Source organism: Neomonachus schauinslandi, chromosome 1 (genome assembly GCF_002201575.2).
Source record: "Neomonachus schauinslandi chromosome 1, ASM220157v2, whole genome shotgun sequence".
Classification (NCBI taxonomy): domain Eukaryota; kingdom Metazoa; phylum Chordata; class Mammalia; order Carnivora; family Phocidae; genus Neomonachus; species Neomonachus schauinslandi.
Window position 1 is genome coordinate 75832689 of NC_058403.1, and position 23766 is coordinate 75856454.

The 23766-nt window shown below is 39.5% G+C and overlaps 1 protein-coding gene across 9 annotated transcripts in view; it reads right to left on the minus strand.

Annotated features, from left to right (window-relative positions):
* TP63 (tumor protein p63) overlaps positions 1-23766 on the minus strand; it is a 231035-nt gene that overhangs the window by 17190 nt on the left and 190079 nt on the right. For 4 of the 9 annotated variants that reach the window (XM_044919898.1, XM_021692547.1, XM_044919917.1 and 1 more), the window contains 6 exons: positions 13786-13972; positions 11463-11578; positions 10100-10209; positions 9294-9430; positions 7403-7485; positions 4861-4997 (listed from right to left, as the gene is read on the minus strand). In XM_044919898.1, the coding sequence (XP_044775833.1) occupies positions 4861-4997; positions 7403-7485; positions 9294-9430; positions 10100-10209; positions 11463-11578; positions 13786-13972 (770 nt within the window). Of the gene's footprint in view, positions 1-4860; positions 4998-7402; positions 7486-9293; positions 9431-10099; positions 10210-11462; positions 11579-13785; positions 13976-23766 lie in introns of all 9 variants that reach the window. The other 5 variants (XM_021692546.1, XM_021692539.1, XM_021692543.1 and 2 more) reach the window with 2 other exon arrangements.

Sequence of the window (23766 nt, forward strand, 5' to 3'; positions counted from 1 at the left end):
ACCAACTGATGCGGAGAACTAGAAGTGGGCATAGATTCTGATTCTCATCTTAGCATTACTTTGAACTGGCCATGAAATCACAGGTGTAGTTCACTGGGCCTCAGTTATCCCAGCTGCGGTATGATGAGATCAGAACTATGACCTTGAAGAACCCACTATGCTCCAATATCCTTTGACCTGCATTACTGAAAATCTACAATCGTCAAGGGATCGTCAAGGAGAAGGAAATCCTAAGGGTTCCTCAGGATGCCACATATTTGTACTACAATTAAAATAAAACCATCTGGCAGAAACTCAAAAATAGTTTTTCAGGGGAAAACAGGAGTTCAGCTAAGTAAAATTTTAACAAGATGATGTTGGCCTGAGATCAGAGGAGGAGGATAAACTACAGGAAAAAATGAAAAAGCAATACTATTGGTCCAAAGTGCACACATCAAAAGATTGCTAAAAAGGTCTCAAGCAGCTTCTGCAAAGCTGTCTTAAGAGTTAATGTCCTTTGAAAATGTGAAGGCAAGGAGTCTAGTGTCAAGAATGGGTCCAGTTTGTCCTGCCACTAGATTCGGGCTTCTATAAACATAACCCCAGATGTTTATTCCAACATGAGCAAATCAACTACAATCAAATTTCTTTGTAAATGGTATAAAGCCTACTCATATCTATAACAATTTGATTCACAAAAACTCGGTGTAAAATTTACCCTCCATAAAGCCCATGATCATGAAGGTAACTGAAGGGATTTTTGAAAAAGGAAAACCATGCACAAATGAAAAGCAAGCAGAGAGAAAACACACAGTGAGAAACTAATAGAAGGAATTCAACTGAAAATATTTTATTGCCGCTTAGTAGAAGCTGTGTATTTCCTTCCCACTAATTTTTCCTCTACTAAAAAGAAAAACACAAAATTGATCCCTTACCAGCATAAAATTGGTCTATATTTTTGGAAAGGAAATCACAGGCTATTATAGGTATTTTCCAAGCTGATTTATTCTTTTCAAATGATTGCCAGGGAATTAGATTTCCATTTTTTTTTGTCTAGTCATTCATGCTCTTTGTTGGAGATTTGCATGAAAATAAGAGAGCTGAAAAAAACCCAGGGGAAGAACGCAGCAACTGGAGAATTTATATAGACGTCGTCTATCAATCATTGGAGACCCATGTATATATAACAAAGGCAAAATTAGACCAAATGTCTGTATTTTGCAAAGATTTCTTTTGCAGTCTGTCACATTTCCATGCACAAGTTGTCACACTGAAGTTAGCTCTTGTACACTGGGAGATAACTCGAAAACATGCAATAATACTTTTAAATGGATACCCCAGGGACCCATGAGGCTCTGTTCTCTCATTTATCTGTGGCTACACTTGCAAAAGAGGGACGATATGTTTCTGATATCTCTCGAGCTTTTTAAAATAACAATTTTAATATGCATTTTCTTCTTTGATGAAATAGACTGCTTTATGAAAGATGAATTATAAAATAATTTACCTTCAGAGCAGTGCCAGACACTCAGACTAAGCACTGGTAACTCATCCCGTCGAAACACAGAGTTGTGTATGCTCATGTACTCCAAGTCAACAAACACAAATTGCCCAAGTCCCTGACTGACTAAGGTAGATCTTCCTGCTTATAAAATCTCTAAAACTATGACACTAAACTATTCCTTTTATTGTGTGACCTAGGGGAATTGTTTCAAATTCTCCTATTAATTTACACAATGCTCAGAACGAATTTCCAGAGCTCTCTTAAGATTCAAAAGGGGGGGTGCCTAGGTGGCTCAGTCATTAAGCATCTGCCTTCGGCTCAGGTCATGATCTCAGGGTCCTGGGATCGAGCCCCGCATCGGGCTCCCTGCTTGGCGGGGAGCCTGCTTCTCCCTCTCCCACTCCCCTTGCTTGTGTTTCCTCTCTCGCTGTGTCTCTCTCTGTCAAATAAATAAATAAAATCTTAAAAAAAAAAAAAGATTCAAAAGGGGGTCTGGATAGGAATTCACCACTAATTCATAAACTCTGGGAAAGAAGGAACTTCATCTTTCTCATCCCATCCTTAATACTTCACTGTAACAGATCTTCAATAAAAAGTTTGTTACATGAATCAACTCAACTATTCCATTTTTTTTTTAAAGATTTTATTTATTTATTTGAGAGAGAGAGAGTGAGAGAGAGAGCGCAAGAGGGGGTAAGGTCAGAGGGAGAAGCAGACTCCCCGCCGAGCAGGGAGCCCGATGCGGGACTCGATCCCGGGACTCTGGGATCATGACCTGAGCTGAAGGCAGTCGCCTAACCAACTGAGCCACCCAGGCACCCTCAACTATTCCAGTCTTAACTGCTGATAAGGTTTCATCATTAACCATATTTTTTGTCTGGATGGGCATGCCTAACTTTCTCAGACAAAAGAGATCTCTGTTAAAGGCTGTTGTGTTTTTAGATATTGAAATACCATTTTAAAAATCACTGTATGCTTTCCTAAAACATTTCCATACCTCTCTACTTTAGGATACACATATTAGCTTCCAAATATTCCTATAAAAAAAAAAAAATCTAAGCCATGGGGCACCTCGGTGGTGCAGTCAGTTAAGTATCTGACTCTTAGTTTCAGCTCAGGTCTCAGGGTCTTGAGATCAAACCCCACGTCTGCTTAAGTTTCCCTCACCCTCTCCCTCTGCCCCTCCCCCTCCTCTCTCTAATATATAAATAAATTTTTAAAAATAAATCTAAGCCTTCAGAGGCAACGAAGGAAGATCCACCGATTTACCTAGAACAAGAACTGGCAAAGTACAGTGAATGGGCCAAATCTGGCCCACAGGCTAAGAATGGCTTTTACATTTTTAAAAGTTGTGAAAATTCAAAAGAAGGATTATTTCATGATACGAAAATTATATGGAATTCAAGTTTCAGCATCCATAAAAAGCACCGGCCACTCTCATTCATTTACACACCGTGGTTGCTTTTGCGCGACAGAGGCAGAACTAGGCAGCCAGTTGCAAGAGACCATATGGACCAGAAAATCGAAGATGTTTACTACCAGTGTTTCACAGAAAAAAAGTTTGCCAACCCCTGTGCTAGATGGTCAGATTTTCTAAACCACATCATTTAATAAGTATCAATTTGGCCTGACAGTACTTTTCCTGTTAACTGGAAAAAAAAGACGGGGAAGACTATCATAGAGAGTAACTAGTTCAGCATGATGTGCTGCTATGTAATTCTTCTGAGGTCATTTTGGCTGAGCCAGACATTTCCAGAGTGAACTAGAGGCAGTTTGGGAATGTTTCTTAATACTATCACATGCATGTTTCCCTCTTAAGAGAGAGGCACTTAGCCTCTCTTGGTCTGTAAATGATGTTACAGGTCTGTTTCTTTGATCCCTGCTGTAAGATTTTATAAGAACTAAATCAGTTTTACACTTGAATATATTAACATATATTTCCTTCTGATATCCTAAAGAATATATAGGATTTGCAATGGGAACTCTGTCTGCAACCCTGAGTTCTCATTCTCCTTTGGAATATCCTGTGTCTCCAAGAGACCTCTTGATTAAACTTCCCACTCAGCCTTACTATAAAACTTTATAATTATGATTTGCAAAGCTTTCATGCTCAAAGTAAATGGTGAGATCCCTTCTAGGCAAACGAGGTCTTAAATGCTCAATGAGCCTGAAGTCCTTTAAGGGAGCTCACACTCCTTTTCCACCCCTCTGCTGTCCACCCTGTACCCCATAGCCAGGTGCTCAGAGGATGCCTCCTGAGTATCACAGATGCAGTCCAACACCTTGGCTGCATTAATGTTGATTAAAAAGAGGATGATGAGCCCTCTTTCTTATACTTTCCATAGCTATCTCTCTATAGCTACTATTAATGTATCAGAAAATAACCATTATTTATTGTTCATTTACATTTCTATTGTAAAAGACAATCTTTGCCTGAGGCAAGATGACTTTGGCTTCATTTCTTTTGGTCTGAAGAGCAGAGCTGAATGTTTGAATTACTTAAATGGGCCCAAAATGTATACATTTTACATTATCTAAGGAGACTCTGCCAATATCTCCAGTATAGACACTTTAAGCTAACAAGTGATTATTCTTAACCACAGAAGGGTGAATGTCAACAGAGTCTTGATTTGACAACTTCCCTTTCTCCCATGAGAGCTATTCTATTCTGATTAGTCACAAAACAATATCATCAAAGATCCAAGAGTTGAGGTAAAAATTAACATATAAATATATAAGTTATACATTGCACGTAGATCTAATATGGTTGCAAAATCTGGCCCAATTTCTGTAAAAATGTATTGCTGGAAGACAACCTCGAACAGAGATGCTGAAACATGGCAATAAGATGCTACTTTGCCCTTCTGCCTCCAGATGGCTTCCCAAGGAGCATGTGCTAGGGTCTCAGAGTCCTCAACAGAGCTCTCCAAGAAGTCGCTTACAGTAAAACCCATGTGCTATCCCCAGTCTACAAGTGGATTGTGTGCCTCCCAGGTGAGGTACAGGACAATGCACCGGGATGAGGGAAGGTTACATGTTGTTGCATGTACACATATGACTAGAGTAGACTGTATACTCAAAATTCTTCTCTGGATAGATGTGTATGGATAAGGGGTAGAGAGAGCAAACTCTCTTAGCATGAGTCTCTTTGTAATTCACCTGAAATGTTTTAGCTTCAATTTCAGAAGCTAGGTGGACCTTCTCCAGGCTCTAGGGAAAGAAACCGGGAAGGTTGTTGAAACTGAAAAGGGCCCCTGCACTGGTTCATGGGAACCTATGATGCTCTGCTGTCTCCCGGCCTCGGGTCTTCTCATCGCCCGCCCACCACCCCATTTCGGACCCGGACGCCTCTTGAGAGGGCACAGCGACACACTCACTGTTTCTGAAGTAAATGCTGGTGCTGCTGCTGCTGCTGCTGCCTGTAAGTCTCGATCGTGTGCTGAGGCAGGTACTGCATGAGCTCCAGGGACTCCTTGATCTTCAGCAGCATTTCATAGGTCTCGCGGCCCCTCACCTACGTGCAGCGCACAAGGAGAGACACAGGGAAAATGAAGAGCTCTGGAACGGTTAGCGGCACAGTCAGTCCTCCTCCTCTGTGGATTCCGTATTGCCGAATTCGCCTGCTTGCAACACTCCTTTGTGACACGGAAACCGAGCCTGGCGGCGCTCTGTGGCCACACAGACACGCACAGAGGGCCACACTGCAGCTGCTCGCGCACGTTCCCAGCTCAGGGGCACGATGAAGGCATGCTCTGCTGTCTCACTCCTGCTTTTATGCTGCAAACAAGTGTCCTCTCCCTGGTCTACTGAGTGCCACATTTTCCACAGTGTGTGTGTGTGTGTGTGGCGGGGGGAGGGGGTTTGTTGTTGTTGGTTTTGTTTGTTTGTTTTAGTTTTTTTGTGTGTGTGTGTTTTGTGTGCGTTTTTTGTTTTGTTTTGTTTTGTGTTGGCTTTTTTGGTGAACCTGCTCTTTAAACTGGTCCCCAAGGGTAATGCTGAAGCGCTGTCTAGGATTCCAGGTGCCAGAAGGCTGCCATGTGCCTTCTGGAGAAAATGTGTTAGATAAGCTTCATTTAGGCATGAGTTGTAGTGCTGTTGGTCATGAGTTCGGTGTTAATGAATCAATAGTATACATGAAATAAGGTGTCTTTAAAGAGAAACACACATCAAACAAGGTTATGTACTGACCAGTTGCAGAAAATGTTGTGATCAGAGACTCACAGGAACTTCATCCTGAACTTTCCCATGAGTCAGTGTTTGTTAGATTAAAATCATTTGCAGTGATTTTATAAGAAACAACTACCAAAAGTAATGAGAATTAGCGGTTATTAACTTATCTCTGGAAAGACAGAAGTTTTCAGCTGAGGCAAAACATGCTTCTCTCTTTAAGAGAGTCTCTTAAAAGTTTTTTAAAAGTATGAGCAGGGCCAGGACTGGAGTGAGACCAGCAGGGTGCATGAGCGCTTGCAGGATCCCAAGAGCGAGTGCCAATTTCAAATCTGCTCCCTAGGCATTTTGTAGGCCTCACCCAAGTCCCCTCCCTGAGAGGCAGGATTTGTCAGAATTCAGAAATGGAAAAGTTTTCTCTACCGTATGTCAGGTTAGCTCCTATCTGTCCCAGCTCTGTGGTCACCTCTGCAAAGCTTCCCCTGATCTCAGTCTTTGGGTGAGTGTTCTGCCCTTTCTATGTGCTCCCACGGCATCATGCCCAGCTCTACGGAGGGATTTATTTCATTACATTCTAACTGTCTCCTTGCTAGAAGGCAAGCTCTTTGAAGGTAAAAATTATATTCTACTGATCTCTGAATGCTCAGGGTCTAGCATATTTGCCACCCAACAGATACCAACTAAATTCATGTTAAATTAAAAGTTTTTTTTCCTTAATTCACACATCCCAGTTTGGCTGATTCTTCACTAAACATAAGATGTAACTGATGACAAGGTACCTCCTTCCTTAGTACAAACTGGTTCCTATTTCAACAGCTGAAAACATATTAGGTCTTTCGGAATATTTGGTTTATCAGGATAATGCTGAACTTAAAGTTCACAAGTCCGTTTCCATAGGTAGCTTGAGAAAAAAGACATTGAGAATCTTGGCTAACTCACCGTCTCATTGTTTTACTGGCAAGCAGTCTGTTGTTCCGGAGGTCAGGGCCCAAAGAAGGCAGGGAAGCAGGTATGTCACGCCCAAACCTGTTGAGTGGCTTTGGCGTCAATACAGGGGCGGCAACCCTTGTCAAATCTCCTGGCCCGGCTTGCCTGGGTCTCAGGTACGTTCAGATGGTGAGGGTTATGCTGGTTACCAAGACTTTGCCACCACTCTCGATGGTCAAAACCTAAGGTGCTAAGAATTCAACAGACTGCAACCATAGTCTAAAAAGGGAACCTCAAGGACCTTGAGAGGACTCATGTTCCTCATAGGAATGAACAATGCTCTTACACAACAACTGGGCTCAGTCTTCTGGCCATTCACATATAACTGAGGATCCTGTCTTGCTTGGCTTTCTTTATAGCACTTCCTAAAAGAAATCGCATTCAAGTCCATAAATGTTGTACTGTCAAATCTGTGAGTTCCTTCTGACAAAATCTCAGTCTTGGCCACACTGTCTGGGGTAATCTTATCATTCTTAAACAATGAACTGCAACTTAATTTTAAATATTTGGGTAAGAAAAATTATATTAGAAGAGTAACTTTGATTGGGCGAGTAGTAAGTAGAGAAGCCCGCACTACTGACAGATTTCAAAATAGGGGAAGAGACGGATATTTCCTGATTTTTCAAACAATATTTTCTCCCTGTTTTATCTCCCTAGTCATCATCGTCCCTTTCTCGTTGTCACAGATAATAAGATGACACAGAGGAAAAGCTCATTCAGAGATGGTAAAAATGAAGCAATTGGGAAGACTCAAGGGAGACTCACTGGTAAGTATAACAGCTCATCATCTGGGGACCTCCGTTTCTTAATGGATGTCATCTGGATGCCATGCGTGTTCTGACGAAAAGCTGGTGGAGGGAAAACGCAAGTTTCATCCTGGGAACATTTCTGAAGCACTAGTACATTTATTAAACAGACAGTAGCCTCAGCAAACCTGTGAGATTAGAGTTTTCAGTCCCAAGCTTCCATTTCCTTGGTGATCATTGCATTTACATTAAGTGTACACCTAACAATAATGAGGTGGGGGGTTGGGGAGGAATAAGTAGAAGGAAGACATCTGGGAAGCTGGAAGAGAGCCTTTGGCCTAAGTGGTGCTGCAGGAATCCCCGTGTCTTGCTTGCGTGTGTCTGTGAACAGCTGTTCAGGGAGGGAAGATAAATGGGTTTGGTGTTTTATTTTTCTGATCATTTATCTTCCAAGGAGGTAAAGGGAAGGGTGTTGTAGAAGTTGTCTTGCCCATGCGCTCAGCTTGCGTGTTCAGCCCTCCCACGGCAGTGAGGACATCATGTAACTTCAGACAGACAGTTCCACTCCCAGGCCCTCATTTTCCCTTTGGTAAAGGGAGTGGATGCAGCTCATAAATCCTTAAGGTTTTCAACATTAGAAACTACAGCCAGGATCCAGAATATAGAGAGGATTCTTTTGCCAAAGTTCAGATAATCTATTCTTCCTAAAAGTTATTAATGTGTAGGTAACTGAGGTGCTCAGGGAAGCATATAGAAACGATGCCACCAGACAGACTCATGAGCAAAATTAGGGTGGAGATAGAATTATATACATATGTATGTATTGTGTATGTGTGTGTGTATATATATATATATATATATATATATATACACACACACACACATATATACTTTTTTGAGGAATAATCAGGGAGAGAAAGAGCCTAACAGGAAAGGCAAGTCATACGGAAAAGTTAGAAGTTGATGATGAGTAGCTGTTAAAACATTCTGTTGTTCTGTAAAACGCAATACAATTTATATTTCTTCTGGATACTAACCAGTAATAAGATTAAAACGTGTTTTCATGAAATAAGTCACAGCGTGGTATACTTTAAAATACTTGTAGTGATAATAGGCTTATGCGAGGCACCTTCTAGAATCAATTTCTTCTCATAAGTTAGATGCACAAGTGGATCAGTGGTTTTCACACTTTGCTGCCTGGAGGTCTAGGCCCCTGTACCACATGGGCAAGGGGTGATTGAGAGCAACAGACCACCCCTGACTGCTGCCCCCTTCAAATAGAATATTTTAAATATTTCATTTAAAAAAAAAAAAAAAGCTTTTACTGCTTAACAAAAGGAGTTTAAAAACAACAGACCTAAATCATTAGTCTCATTATAAATGAGGTAACTGAGGCCCCAAGACAGTCATACGTATCAAAACTCCATGAAACCCAGATCTGCATATTCCCCAGACCGTTCTTTGTGAAATACATTTGTAAATCTCACTATTCCCAGGAATTCATAAGGTAGACAGATGCCATTTTCAGTCCTTATGCGCAATTCCAGAAAGATAAACTGGTATCAGTGTCTCATACCCAGAGTTTCTGATTCAGCAGGTCTGGTAACTAAGAATTTGCATTTCTACCCAGTTGCAAGATGACACTGATGCTACTGGTCTGGGAGTCACAGTTTGAGGACCGCTGGACTAAGAAATCCTCACCTTGACGATTTGCTTTTGCAAAGCTGTCGTGCACACCCGGAGTCCTCCATTAGTGGGACAACCGTTCACACTGGCTGTGGGACCTCAAGTCATACTTGCCCCTGAAGCCCTGAGGTAGGTCTTCCTATGCAGCTTCCCCAGTATTGCTCTTGGCCCCCACATCTGGAGAAGATTTCACCCTACCGCATTTGGCTACTACAGCTACTTACGGCGCTTCGTACCATCACCGTTCTTTGCGCTGTCCGTCACCTGCTGCTTCCTGATGCTGTCTTCATCCGCCTTCCGGTCTCTCCCTGGGCAGGCACAGATCCGGGCCTCAAAGCAGCGTCGGCCCAGGACTTGCCCACTAGGAATCAGAGAGGAGGGAGAGAAAGGGTGAAATTGAAAAGAATTGTAAAAGTCCCTGGCATTCTCTCATTTCCATATCCAATGCTAGCCGTCACCCATCCACCATCACCACCAGCTCACTCGTGGCTGCTTTGAGGATGGACCCAGAAGCACTTGGCAAAACACAAAAGGGCTTATGTGCCATAAACAATATTAGTAAATAACATTCCATTTGTTCTGCAAAGAACCTCCAAGCCATTAACTGAACAGCTGTATTTAGCTACAGATTTTGAAGGAAAGTTGAGTTAAGCCAGTGGATGTTTCTGGATAAAACCCCCTTAGGCAGCCCAGACTTACTCAAAGAAACTGTTAACTGCCTTGGGAGCCACATGAAAACAAACACTGTCTAATCAGAAACTGTTGCAGTCAAATGTCAAGAATTCAGGTATGAAGTGACTTGCATGCCTTCCTGGTTCTTTTCTTCCCTCTCCCTTAACGCACCCTGCTCTGTCTCCACCTTCTTAGATCTTTTATGTCACTGTTTGCAGCCAGGATTTAAAGCACAAAGGACAAAATCAAGGGTAGCTCTTTGCTGTACATGGAAAGTTAATGATAGAGCAAACACAATTTCACGTTGCCCTCTGCCCACGGTGTTTTGCAGAATGACAATTCTGTACATGCCACTTACTCTCTGGTTTCCAGAGTAACAATGATTAAAATTGGACGGCGGTTCATCCCTCCAACACAACTGCTGTTACACATGAAATTGTACAGGACTGTCGTGAATTCAGTGCCAACCTGAACACAGGAGGAAAAAGAGTCCGGGTTAACAATGGTTTGAGCTGATGTTCTTCCTTCTTGGTTCTCTTCTCTAGTTAACCAACTCACTCTGATGAGGTGATACACTCTCTTCTAGCAAGACAAACTCTAAAACCCATTGTAGATTCCTCTTTGCCTTGCCTCTTGGGAAGCTTAAAGCTAATGTTTGCAACACTGGACACTGAATTAGAAATTAGATTTAAATTAAATCTATTTTATTTTAAATACTTACCTTAAATTAGAAAGGCAAAAAAGGCTTTAAAACATAATACTTAAAAAAAAAAGATTTATTTATTTTAGAGGAAGAAAGAGAGAGCAGGCGGTAGGGCACAGGGAGAGGGAAAGAGAGAGAGAGAATCGGGCTCCCCGCTCAGCACAGAGGCTGATGCGGGGCTCTGTCTCACAACCCTGAGATCATGACCTGAGCAGAAATCAAGAGTCGGTCTCATAACCAACTGAGCCACCCAGGTGCCCCTAAATCATAAAACTTTTTGATCCTATTGATCTTATTCATTTGCAAGCTAATCCCTATCACCTAATTCAAATGGGGAGAAATGAAAATATCCAAAATAGCAGCAACACCCAGGGAAATTACCCCTATGTGGATAAAATAGCTTCACACAGATTTAAATGTACACTTCCATAAAGAACACTCTGGAGCTGAAAAGGTCCTCGGGATTAAATCATCTATTCCAAAGTGGTCGTTTATGGGCAAGGCAACTGAAGCTTAGAGAGGGAGAGCCACAGGCTAACAGTCCACATAGCAAGCCAGCAAACCACGAGACTCTGGTAACACTACTCCAGTGTTCTTAATACAGAACCAGTCTGCTTTCCTAATCTGCCACCTGTTTGTCCAAACCTGAGCTAAGAGATCCCCCTCAGAGTCTCCCATCTGTAGGCCACTGGGAATATACTGGCATCCGGTCCACATCTACTACCAGTTCAATTGCCAGTTAAATTCTCTAGATGAGTCAGGTATTTACCCAATTGCAAGTTCAATTATTATTGGCCTTTAAGATGGGAACCTGGGTACACAGCAATGTTATTAAGTTAACTTAATACAAATGTAGGAGTTCTGAAGGGGATAGAGAAGCAGTGTGGTAAAGAGGGAGAGGAGAAAGACAAGAAGGGTTCTATTTGATGACAAACACCAAGGCAGAAAGAGATCCCCAAAACACCCTTTATCACCAAAATGAATGCTCTCCCAAGTCAACCCAGTACTTATCTTTTACCTGGGGTGGCTCATAAGGTACCAACACACTCTGTCTTCCTGTGATGGGGTCTTCTACATACTGGGCATGGCTGTTCCCTTCTACTCGAATCAAATGACTAGGAGGAGCAATCTGTCCTGCAGAACAGAGAAAGACAAAATAGTTAGTTCTTTGCCTTGAAAGAAAGAAAGAAAGAAAGAAAGAAAGAAAGAAAGAAAGAAAGAAAGAGAGGGAGGGAAGGAGAAAGGAAGGAAAAGAAAAGAAAATGAAGCTGCATGGGCAAAATATTTGTGGCTAAAGAAATGGTTTGTTTTATAGAGGAAACATACATCTTTGAAGAAAGGAAGGGATCTCATTGCCAGATATCTAATAAATGAACGTGTACCTTTATAACAATAGAAAGGGCTGGAATGCTCACCTATATTTAAGGGAGCAGTCCTTTGTTTCTGGGGCTGAAGGTTAACAACTCAAGCTGTCAAGGAACTTTATGACTATGTCTCTGTTCTTATCCACAGAGGGGATTCTGCTAGCTCCCATGGGAAAGGGAAGGAAAAGGAACAAGTTCATAAAAAAACAAACAAAAAACCCCAAAAACTCAGCTTGAGAATAGATGCTTCCCTAACACTGATTAGCAAAAATACTAACAAGAGGTAATAGATGGCAAGGATATACCTTTTACTGCCTGTTCTTTCCTCTGCCATAAAGTCTCCGTCTTTACACCTTTACACCTTTTTTTTTTTTTTTAAGATCTACACCCAATGTGGGACTTGAACTCATGACCCTGAGATCAAGAGTCACACGCTCTACTGACTGAGCCAACCCAAAACCCCTGGATTCACACCTGCTTTGGTCATAAAGATGAGAAACTTACTGGTTTTCTGGTGCTGAAAGAGCCCCAGGTTGGAGGATCAGAAAAGGGAGGCATGCTTTTAAAAGAACATAGGCCAAATTTCACAAAATTGGGATACTTGACAGAGCTCCAAAAGAAAGCAGCTGATCTGAGAATTGGGAGTGGGAGCCATAAAGGTGTTCTTACTCTTTGGGTATATATTACCATTCTATAAAAATTGTTAATCTATAAAAAAAAATTGTTAATCTATAAAAGTCAAAAAATAAGTGTGAAAATGCTCTCTGAAGAATCATTTATTTGGCAAAAACTAAAAACAGGTGTTATGTCAAACAGCGAGAAAGCAAAACAAAACAAAATATACTTATATCATCTTGATGGATCAAGGGCAGTTGTGGAAACCTGTAATGGAGCCTAGCTATAAGGAATCATCTTGAAGTCATATTGTTAAGTGAAAAACAAGATGGAAAGGTACTGAAAATGAGGCCATGTAGACAAGGACTGGAAATTAATGTGTAAAAAGTAGTTGTGTTAAGATGGGAGGATTTTAACTTTCTCTGTTGAAATTTCTATCCACTCTCTTTCTTCCTCCATTAATTTTTCTCTACCATCTATTCCAACGTCACACTAGCTACCTACCAGTATTTCTTTTTAAAAATATATTGTCTATATAAATTATCCTAACCTCCAAGCCTCCTGCACCCTCCTAATGAACACTTTTGTGTTCTCTTGTTCTTCCTTTCTACTTTCCGCTCCTCCTTACTTAGCCTCCCTTCATAGACTTAGAATATCCAGTGTAAGAGAACCCTTGGAAACAGCGACCTCCTCTGTAAAGCTGTTGTTGGATCTGAGGCTCAGAACATGGGGCAGGACTTATCCATGGACACAGAGCTTAAAGGAGGCCCCAAAATACCTGCTCCCTGACTCCCAGTCATGACTTTGCTGTCCCCCCTCCCAGCTTATGTCCTAGATCTTCTTTTTGCTCCTCTTGTCCATTATTTATCTTCATTCCTTTTTCCCCCCACTTTACTCTTCCATTTGTGTGTGTGTGTGTGTGTGTGTGTGTGTGTATGTGTTTCTTACCTTTTATGCTCCCTCCAGTTCTCAATTGGTATAGCCTTGACACCACTCTAGGAAAGGCACTAAAGCTGAAGGTTACCCTCACCTGGGCTGAATGGGTCAAATGTCAGATTGTCCCTCCTACACCCTCTCATTTAAAAAAAGGAAAAAAAAAAAAAAAAGGAAGGAAACAGTAGAAGTGAAGAGGCAAGTTCAGGTCACCTAGTAATTACCAATATTAAATTACGAAAAGTCCAATTGTTAATGGAGCCATAAATGCATTTATCATTATTCTCAATCTGTTAGACAAAAAAGGTAAACTGAGCTGTCCTCAGATTGCAGAGTTTGGAACCAGGTAGATGGACCCCAAAGAAAAATCTCCACAGGATCTCTATTTTTCAGGAGCTTAGCTGAACAGCCCCAGATCCCAATTCTTACCCTCATTGAATTCACGGCTCAGCTCGTGGTTGGGGCATCGTTTCACCACCTCGGTGACATGTTCAGCTTTCTTGTAGACAGGCATGGCACGGATGACAGCACCCTGCGGAGGTGGGGTCATCACCTTGATCTGGATGGGACATGTCTTTGCAATTTGGCAGTACAGTTTCTTCAGTTCAGTGGAATACTGCTTAGAGATGGGCCGATGGTGACAGGAAGAAAGAACCAACAGGAGATATTGTTACATTCCAAATCAGAACAGATCCACTTTCTATAGATGTCCATTTATGACTGGCTACTACATACCCAACAATGACAGCTAGCAATCTTTTCAGAAGGACTTATAGTCACTAATCAAATTAATCATTTTTTCCAACTTTAAATAAAAGCCTGTAAACAAAAGAGTTCACATTTATCAAAACACACTGATGTCATTATTTTCTGGTATCTTCTCATTAGGATGAAGAAATTGAGTTTCAGAGGGGTTAAAATAATTCATACCACAAACAGCTTTACAGAATGCTAGAAACTAAGTGGAAAAAAAACAATGTTTTCATATATTGAGTGATATTAAACAGATGATAATTTATCCTGCCCTTACAGTACTCTAGAGAGACTCAGAGGAAATAGGATTTATGGGGAAAAAATTAGGATGGAATATATAGCAGAGAGTAAAGAGATTTTACCCAAGGCCCAACCAACTAGAAAACTGCAAAGCAAACGTTTTCCCAAACGGTTGCGCTTATATTCTCATGCCATAGCCTAAGACAATGTGAAAGTTGATAGGGACCATTTGGTCCTATACTCTCATGAACAGGACTGGCCTGTTGCAATGTCACAAATCATGACGGCAAAAGCCATCAAGATACAGATCTCTTCACTCAGAAGTGACTGAAACTTGTATTCCCCACACCTCCTTCTGGGGGAGGAGAAATTCAGTGATTCGTCGGTTGGTTGGTTGGTTGGTTGGTTGTAGAACTGACAAAATAGGGGGAGAAAGCATGAGACCTAGAACCAAATAGAAGAAAAAAGTCCTATTCTGTGTTTCTTCCCCTCCCCATCTCTGAACCAATGTAGAAAGTCTCCATTCTAATCCTTACATTCTATTAAACCTTAGCATCCCTGTTCTCTGGGCCAAGGCCCCTTCACTGCCCTCCTCTGCAGTTTGCTGTGGCAGTGAGACCACCAGGCACCACCACAGCCAGCCAAGAGTGGGGCACCTGGTAACACCTACCCAAACAAAGGTAAACACACACACACACACACACACAGGTTGCAATCCTAGATTGGCAGCAACGGTCTTCCAGGGGAAAAACACTGGGGACCAGGAGCCAGAGTGGCAAAAAGATGTATTATTGATACGTTTCAACCTAACTCTGACTGAAGGCGAATGTCTGACTAAAAAATGCATTTAAAAATAACTGCTTTATTTCATCCTCTTGAAATATTTAATCTTTCTTTTTATCCCAAGCGCTTTAGTATATGAAATTTTCAGTTAAAAATTTCCTAATGTGAGAAGTGTGTTGCATAGTCAGCTCTCCATGACCACAGGTCAAGGATTAGACACAGCAAACGGGTTTTATATCGCTTGAGGAAATAGGGAGCACGCCAAGAATTGACCACAAAAATAAAATTCTACTCGGGAAACACTGAATGAAAAGTAGAAGAGTATTTTTGTGCTAGTGTTTTTAACCAATGACTTTACAAACAAAGACACTGCCTTAGGGTATGTTAAGAACTCACTTTTACTGAGAATGCTCAGAAAGTAAGCATAGCCGTTTGTGTTTCAGTTAGGAGATACATAACCTACGCGTGAGCTTCATAAGATTCACCTCAGGAAAAATGACTGAAAAATAAGTTTGTCACCTGAAGGCAAGTAAGACACCTACCCAAGTATGTAAAGATTGCCAAAAAAAAAAAAAAAAAAAGAAAGGGAAAGTGTTCAGAGTAGGACAGTTCAAAGAAAACACATTTCAATAATTGATATACTATCAATCAAACTTGACATACTAAAATGTAAAAGTACTAAACAAATGTAGGCTTCATCAGCTGTTACCCTCACTCGTTCTCAGGGATGGGAGAGGGGAATCTCATTTCTGAGTCTGAATAATGATAAATAATAATGGCTTTATCTTTTCCTGAGTTCTGCTGTCAGAAATGGAATCCTCACACAACCCCATGGGGAGGGTATTACAGGGATACAGTCTCTTATCTGAAACCCCTGGGGCCAGATATTTTAGAATCCAGAATTGTTTTGATTTTAGAAAGGGAGCAGAGTTCATATAGCATATATTATAAACACCTCCAGCAGGATTTAGGTCAGCACCCCAGAATCAAATGTTAACGTTTCTTCAGAATTCATGACTATTCCCACCAACTGGGATATGACTATAGAGCTTTAAAGTTCAGGCCAGATTTCACCACCAAATGAGTCTGTCACAAACTTCATGAAGTTAAAACCAAACCAAAGCAACTTTTGGTTTTCAGAGCTCTTTGGATCTCAGAATTGCAGATAACAGATAATGAATCAGCATTATTATCCCCATTTTATAGATAAGAAAGTGGAGGCATACAGAGGACTTGCCTGAGGTCACAGAGAAGAGCTGGTTAGCAACCCGTATAGGAGAGTCCTAATCCCAGCCCTGTAACAACACTCCCTTGTCTAGATTTCTCTTGGCTCGGCAGTGCAAATTTGTGCACTTTTACCTTTCTTTAATCCCCAACAGCATGGCTATACTCTGAAACAACTTCAAAGGTATACAATCCTCTCTAACATTAAAACAAGCTCAGAAGTCGTTGACTCACCATCAACAATTCCTCTTTATTTATTTCTCAGTGTAATAATTGCTCATTTAATTACAGAGAGCTGTAGCAAGTGATAGAACTGAAAAAATACTGGACTAGGAGGAAGCTGACCTTGGAGTCCAGTACCAATGGTCTGTCAGCACTCTTGATTACAGCTTAGGGCAAGTCATGAGGGAGGCCCTGATGTTTCCCATGGTTTGTTAAGGCCCTTTGTGGTCTGACCCCATCTATCTCTCCTTACCTCCCCTCACCCCCCAAACACACTCACTTCCCACTGCATGTTCTCTCCATGCAAACCTCTTAACGCCTCCAACACACCATACATGCATCACCCACAATTTAATCGTACCATTCCCTGTCTGGAATGACTCATGTTGTTCCTCTGTTCTCCACACCAAGCTCGGACAATTTAGATATCCCCCCTCGGCTCGGACTGCATCTAGGACTGCAGACCACATATTCCAATTTTAAGGATGAAAGTTTCATATTGACTGAATCTAAATATCTGACCGGGGCCAAGATCCATTTTGATCATTGCTTCCAGTGAAACTAGCAGGCCTGCTGCTCAGTAACTAGAGGGGCTGAAGCAGCCTGGCGTGCTCAGTTCTTTACAAAGCCAAGCTTCTGCTACTTTATTTCCCTTACTGGTCGCAAATTCAATCTGTGCTGATGTGTAATATTTTTCCAGCACTAAATTCGGGCCCCCTGGCCTATGGTGTATTCGTAATTCTTTCGACTTCCCCACTTCCCTCATCCTCTACCAAATGGCCACTATCTCCACCAATTTTCCAGTCTTCTGCAGGATCACAAGAGAATGGCAATCTGATTTACGCCAAGATTTTAGAATACACTGGTAATTCAAGTTGGCACAGGGTGAAAAGCGGAACACATCTGGCTGCTTTTAATGTCTCTCTCTTTCTCTTTGAGACTTCTAAAATCCTACTTCTAAACTGCTCCCAACATTGACTTGAGATTCTTTAATTCTAAGGTCTAATTTCTTGGGGGTATGTATTCTTCTTTGTTTTGTTTTAATCAGCTTTGAGGTATAATTTACTATAAATTATACCAATTTTTAAGTATATCAGTTGATGACTTTTAACAAACATACACAGTTATATAACCACCTCCCCTGGCCCACTCGTCAAAATTATCTTTTGCCCCTTTTATAGCTAACCCTCTTCCTGACTCCCTCCCTAGGCAACCATTTACCTGCTTTCGCTCACTGCCTTATTTTAGAATTTTAAAGAAATGGAACAATACAGTATATAATCTTATGTGCCTGGCTTCTTTCATTTCGCATAATGCTTTTGAGGCTCATCCATGTTTTGGCATGTATCGGTATTCCATTTTATTATTTAGTGGAATTCCATTATTTATCTACACATCAATTATTTCCAGTCTGTATTTACTATGAATAAAACTCTTGCAAACATTCATATATAAATCTTAGTGAGGACACATGTTTTTATTTTTCCAGATAGGGACCTCGAAGTATGATTGCTCAGTAAGTGTATGCTTAACTTTATAAGCAACTGCCAAGCTGTTCTACAAAGAGGATGTGCCACTTTACATTGCCACCAGCAATGTATGAGGGTTCACATCCTTGTTAGCACTTGCTATTGTCAGTTTTAATGCCATTCTAGCAGGCATGTAATGGTTCTCACTGTGGTTTAAATTAGCATTTCCCTGATGATTAATGATGTGGAGTATCTTTTCATATACTTATCTCATACCCATCAATTAGATTTTTATATAATTATATTTTACTTAATAAAAATTAAAAATATAAATGTATTTATTTTATACAAAGAAGTTAAAATATATAATTAAAAAAATATATATATATTTATTTTAGATTTTTTAATATACTTACTATTCTTTTTGGAAGGGTTTGTTCAAATCTTTCAAACTTCTTAAATTTTAATTTTTTAAATTGGGTTGCTTGTGTTCTTAATTTGAGTTGAAAGAGTTCTTTATATATTCTAGATAAAAGTCCTTTATCAGATACACATTTTTAAAATATACTTTCTCCCAGTCTGTAGCTTGTCTTTTTTACCCATTTTGTGTGCTTTTCCAAAAGTTAATTTTGAGGAATTATCAATATTTTGCCATTAAGGCTTATGCTTGTCGTGTCCTAAGAAATCTTGGTCTAACCCAATGTCAGAAGGATTTTGTTTATTTGCGTGTAGAAGATTTATAGTCTTAGCTCTTGCATTTAGTCTTATACCTATTGTTCAGTCAGTTCCCCTCCTCCTCGTTCTCTTCTTCTTTCTAACAGCTATCCAATTTTTCCAGCAACACTTGTTGAAAAGTTTATCTCAATCATTTCCCTCTGTTCAATTGCCTTAGAATTTTTTTTTTTTAATTAATTGACCACATGTGTTCGCATCTTTATCTGGACACTGCCCTTTTCTATTGACCTATATGTCTATTCATACATCAGTGTCACACTGTTTGGATTATTCTAACTTTATGGGAAGTCTCAAAATCAGGGAATCTACACCCTCCAATTTTGTTCTCTTTCAAAATTGTTATGGCTATTTTAGATCCTCTGAAATTCCATTTAAAATTTACAAGCAACTTGTCGATTACCACAAAAATGCCTGGTAGAATTTTGGATGAAATTGTTTTGAATATATAGGTCATCCTGAAAAGAACTGATATACTAGCAATATTATATATTTTAATCCATGAACATGGTATATATCTCCAATTAGGAACTTTTGATTTCTCTCAGGAATGTCTCATAGTTTTTAGTATGCAAATCTTGCACATATTTTGTTAGACAGCTCCTTCAGCATTTTTACAAATTGTTTAAATGGTACTTTAAAATTTTTAATTTCTAACTTTATTTTTCTAGTATATAAAAACATATTTGATCTTTGTATATTGACTATGCATCCTGTCACCTTGCTAAACTTATTAGTCTAGTAGTTTTTTGTAGCTATCTTATGATTTTCTACATAGATGATCATGTTAACCATGAGTAAAGACAGTTTTACTCCTTCCTTTCCGATATGCATGACTTTTAATTTTTATTCTTGCCTAACTGCAAAAATTGAACTACAGTTCAATTTGCCATTGCTTTATTTTTATTTTTTAAATTGATATCCTAGATCATTGATTTTAGACTTTTATGTTTCTCTAATATAAGCATTCTGCATTCTATATTCTACAAAGGCTCCTCCAAAGCACCCTTTAGCTATATCTATTACATTTTAATATATTCTTAATATGGAGGAACATCTGAAGCATTTCTTTTTGAGGTCTGATTAGTCTTCATATCCAATATAATAAGGGATCAACACTTACATTCCTGAAAAAAATAATTCTGTCTCTAAGACTTACGCTTATTTAATGGGTTCTGTTTCTGGCTTTAACTTATTTCCCCTTTGCACCATTTTCTTATCATTCTAAATTTTTTTTTTATTGCTGTTCTAAGGTTATTTTTATCTCTAGCTAGGTTTTTTTCTACTTACAGGTATCACAGGAAGAAGCCAGTTGTTTCTATATCTGAAAAGAGAATCTCCTATATCTAAGAACTTCTTTGGTGATGCAAGTCCATTGCATTGAATTTCCAGTAGTTCTTTGGGTGGACATTATACATTCCAACCTTTATGTTTGAAGATATAACGTATCTCTCCCTATAGTGCTGTCACTATTAGAAGCAGTTATGAAGGATTAAAAACTTATAAACTTCTTCTCAACTTCTTTTTCCATAAAGTTGTCTGTTTTTTCATAATTATAAAGACATGTGCACACAGAAATTCTGGAAAAAAAAAAGGAAATATATGACATATTTCCCCTACCCAGAGATATACACCATTAACATTTTAGACATTTTCCCATGCATACAAACACATACATACACACAAACACTCTCTGACAAACATACACACACCCTTATACAAACTGGAACATTAACAAACATTTTGGTATCTTTTTTATTTAATGTATCATGACTGTGTTCTAATTTAAAAATATAATTTTAAGTGGTTGCAATTATAGTATTAAGGAGACATACAATGATTTACTTAATCATGCTTTCTTATAGAATATGAATTTTACTCTAATTTTAAAATATTAAAAATAACACTGCTGAGCATATTTTAATTCACAAATCCTTAGGATGTACATTAGTTTTAGTTGGATCCCTTGAAACTGGATAATTGAGTCAATGCATATTTTAATGTTACAGAGAAGTCCAAGGTCAGTTTGAATTTTCTTCCCTTAAACTAGATAAGGTGCTTATTTCTCCCTAGATCCTTGAAGGATTTTGTTTAAAAAAAAAGTGAGAATGTTTCTAATTTTTTTTCTTGAAATTATTTGGGAATTGGTGAGCTCTTTCAACTTACATGCTTGAACGTAACTCAATGTAATTTTTCTTTTCTTGTTTTATTATATTTTTGTTTCTTCTACTCTTATTAATTTTAAGAAACATCTAAGTCTTACTTTGGATCTGCATTCTATATCATACATTTTATATACTCAAACACTAACTGTTAGCATTTATTCCTTTTGTCTGCCTTCTGGGAAAGTTTGTCAAGGTCGTTTTCCATATCATATGTAGGGTTTTCTAGAGTTAGCTCTGGTCTGTTCTACTACAAATAACTGTAATTCTTCTATTGCATTTCAAATGCTCCTTATCTATTTAATCTCCCTTTTTACCTTATCCAGTCATCTTTTCATCAGAGTCTGCTGTTCTACGTATATTATTTTCTTCTCCTAACTTTATAGTGCTTATGTTTCATTGCTTTGTACTGAAGCAATCTTTTAAACTTTTTTTTTTTTCTTGGTTGCTAGGATGCTTTTGCTTCCTTTGATTCATTAAAATGATGTTCCCTTATACTTAGTTCTTTTACTTTCTTCTTCTTCTTCTTTTTGGTTGTCATTGTTTTTTGATGTAGGTCTCTAATTGCTTTTGTAGTTTTCTGTGAACATAAGGTATAGCTAGAGCTAGTATTTGCATTCCTCATGTCTCTTTGACAACTTTCAATTTGGTTCCATGAATATTTTAAAAAATAAAAATTGCTACAGGGTGCTACCGATAGCATGAATGTCCAATTTTTTTTAGTTATGCATTTTTCTGTAATTCATAATATTTTGGTGGTAAATTAAGATTCTACGTTAGAATCTGCTTATCAGCTGCCACTGTAAACTAGGCATGAGATCTATTTATTTCCCCACTTGCACATCATCCAATAATTATCAAACAAACACTTACTAAGCACCTACTACACAATGTCAGGTACGAGGAACAGAGAGAAGTAAGATTAAGAACCCTGGAATGCAGGAACTTATGTATCCTTACTGTGGGACAGTCTTTGAAACATAAAATAAATTGAAAGAAAAGCTTACTCAGCCTTACCTTCAAGTTGCTCACAGTTTAGAGCCAGAACAAAACACAACAACACAAATACATTGTGTATAGCAGAGGTATGTATAACATAGTATGGAATTACAGAGGAGAGAGCAATAAAGTACTTGTTAATAAATTTCCCATTTATTGAACAAGTACTATATTCAAGGTTCTGTTTTAGGTCTGGAAATTCAGCAATAAACAAAAGCAAAGTCCATGCTCTAAAGGTGTTAATATTCTAGAATAAACAAATAAATACTATGTCAGATGGTGATAAGTGCTATAAAGAAAATGAAGTCAGGGTAGGGGAGTATGGTGTGAGGGGGTATTATTTTATCAAGGGTTATCAGGGAAGGATTTTTTTAAAGACTTTATTTATTTATTTGAGAGAGAGAGAGCATGAGAGAGGGGAGGTCAGAGGGAGAGGCAGACACCTTGCTGAGCAGGGAGCCCAATGTGGGACTCCATCCCGGGACCCCAGGATCATGACCTGAGCCGAAGGCAGTCGCTTGACCAACTGAGCCACCCAGGCGCCCACCAAGGGTTATCAGGGAAGGATTTTTTGATAAATTGATATTTAAAGAAAGATGTGAAGGAAGCACAGGAGTAAGCCATGCATACACCTAGGAAAATAATATTTCAATTACTGGAGACAGCAAGTGCTAGGGTCCTGGGATAAGTATGTCTGTCAAGGAGACCAGTGAGCTAAGGCTAGTGGTAAGGGATAAGTGGTAAGGGATAAGATCTGAAGCAGACCACATATGGGGCCCAAATCATATAAGGCTTTACAGGCCAGGGAAAGACTGCGGCTTTCCTTGGTGTGAGCTAAGAAGCCATTGGAGAGGTCTGAGAAGGGAACATGATCTGGTTTTCACTTTAATAATATTTTGGCTGTTATGTGAAAAACAGACTTTATAGATCAAAGATGGAAATGGAGAGCTCAGTAAGGAAGCTACTGCAAGTGATCCCAGTAAAAAATGAGAGTGGCTTAGACCAGCAGTAGAGTTGGCAAGAAGCAGTTGGTTTCTGGATATATTTTAACCAGATATGCTGATGGATTGGTTGGAGATGAGAGAGAAAGAGAAAAGCAAATGGATCCCACTGGAGAAGAAAGGTTTCATAGCAGTAGTGATATTTAAACTAGGCCTTACAGGCAAGTTATTCACCAGCTAGATGGTGTACCCAAGAATATGAAGATGGGAGAACTTTCCACAGAGAGGGCTTTCTACAGATAGAGAACATCATGAATATAAGCAGATAGACTTTAATTATGGCTAAAATATAGGTGGGGGCAGGTTGGGAGGAGGAGGGACAGCAGGGGTAGAGGCAGAGCAGAAAGCAGTAAGGCTGAGCTAGGAAGGCAGCTACCAGATTCTGAGGAGCCTTGGATGTCACAAGAAACAGTTGGACTCTACCAACAGGCAAAGAAGAATCATTAAGGATTACAAAGCAGGGGAAAGACCTAACCAGTTCTGTGTATTAAGTAAAGCAAAGCTGGTAGGAGCAAGACTGGAACAGGGTGAGAGAAAGGAGACCCATCCGGAGGTATTCAGGCAAGAAATGAGGAGGGCCCAAACTAAGGCAATACTAATGACTGAAAGGTGAAAGATGGGGGAAATTTTGGGGACTTACTAAAACTCAGTGCTCTAGTTTTCATCATGAATGCACCAAAACAGACTGAGAACAGTTTTTCATTGGAACAAAAGATGCTTGCAAAAATAATACCAGTTATTTGCTTATCCCTTTTCTAAAATCAAAGGATGAATGAGAGAGTTAGTTTAGGACTCCCTAAAGAATCAGTAGTAAAATGAGCCCTG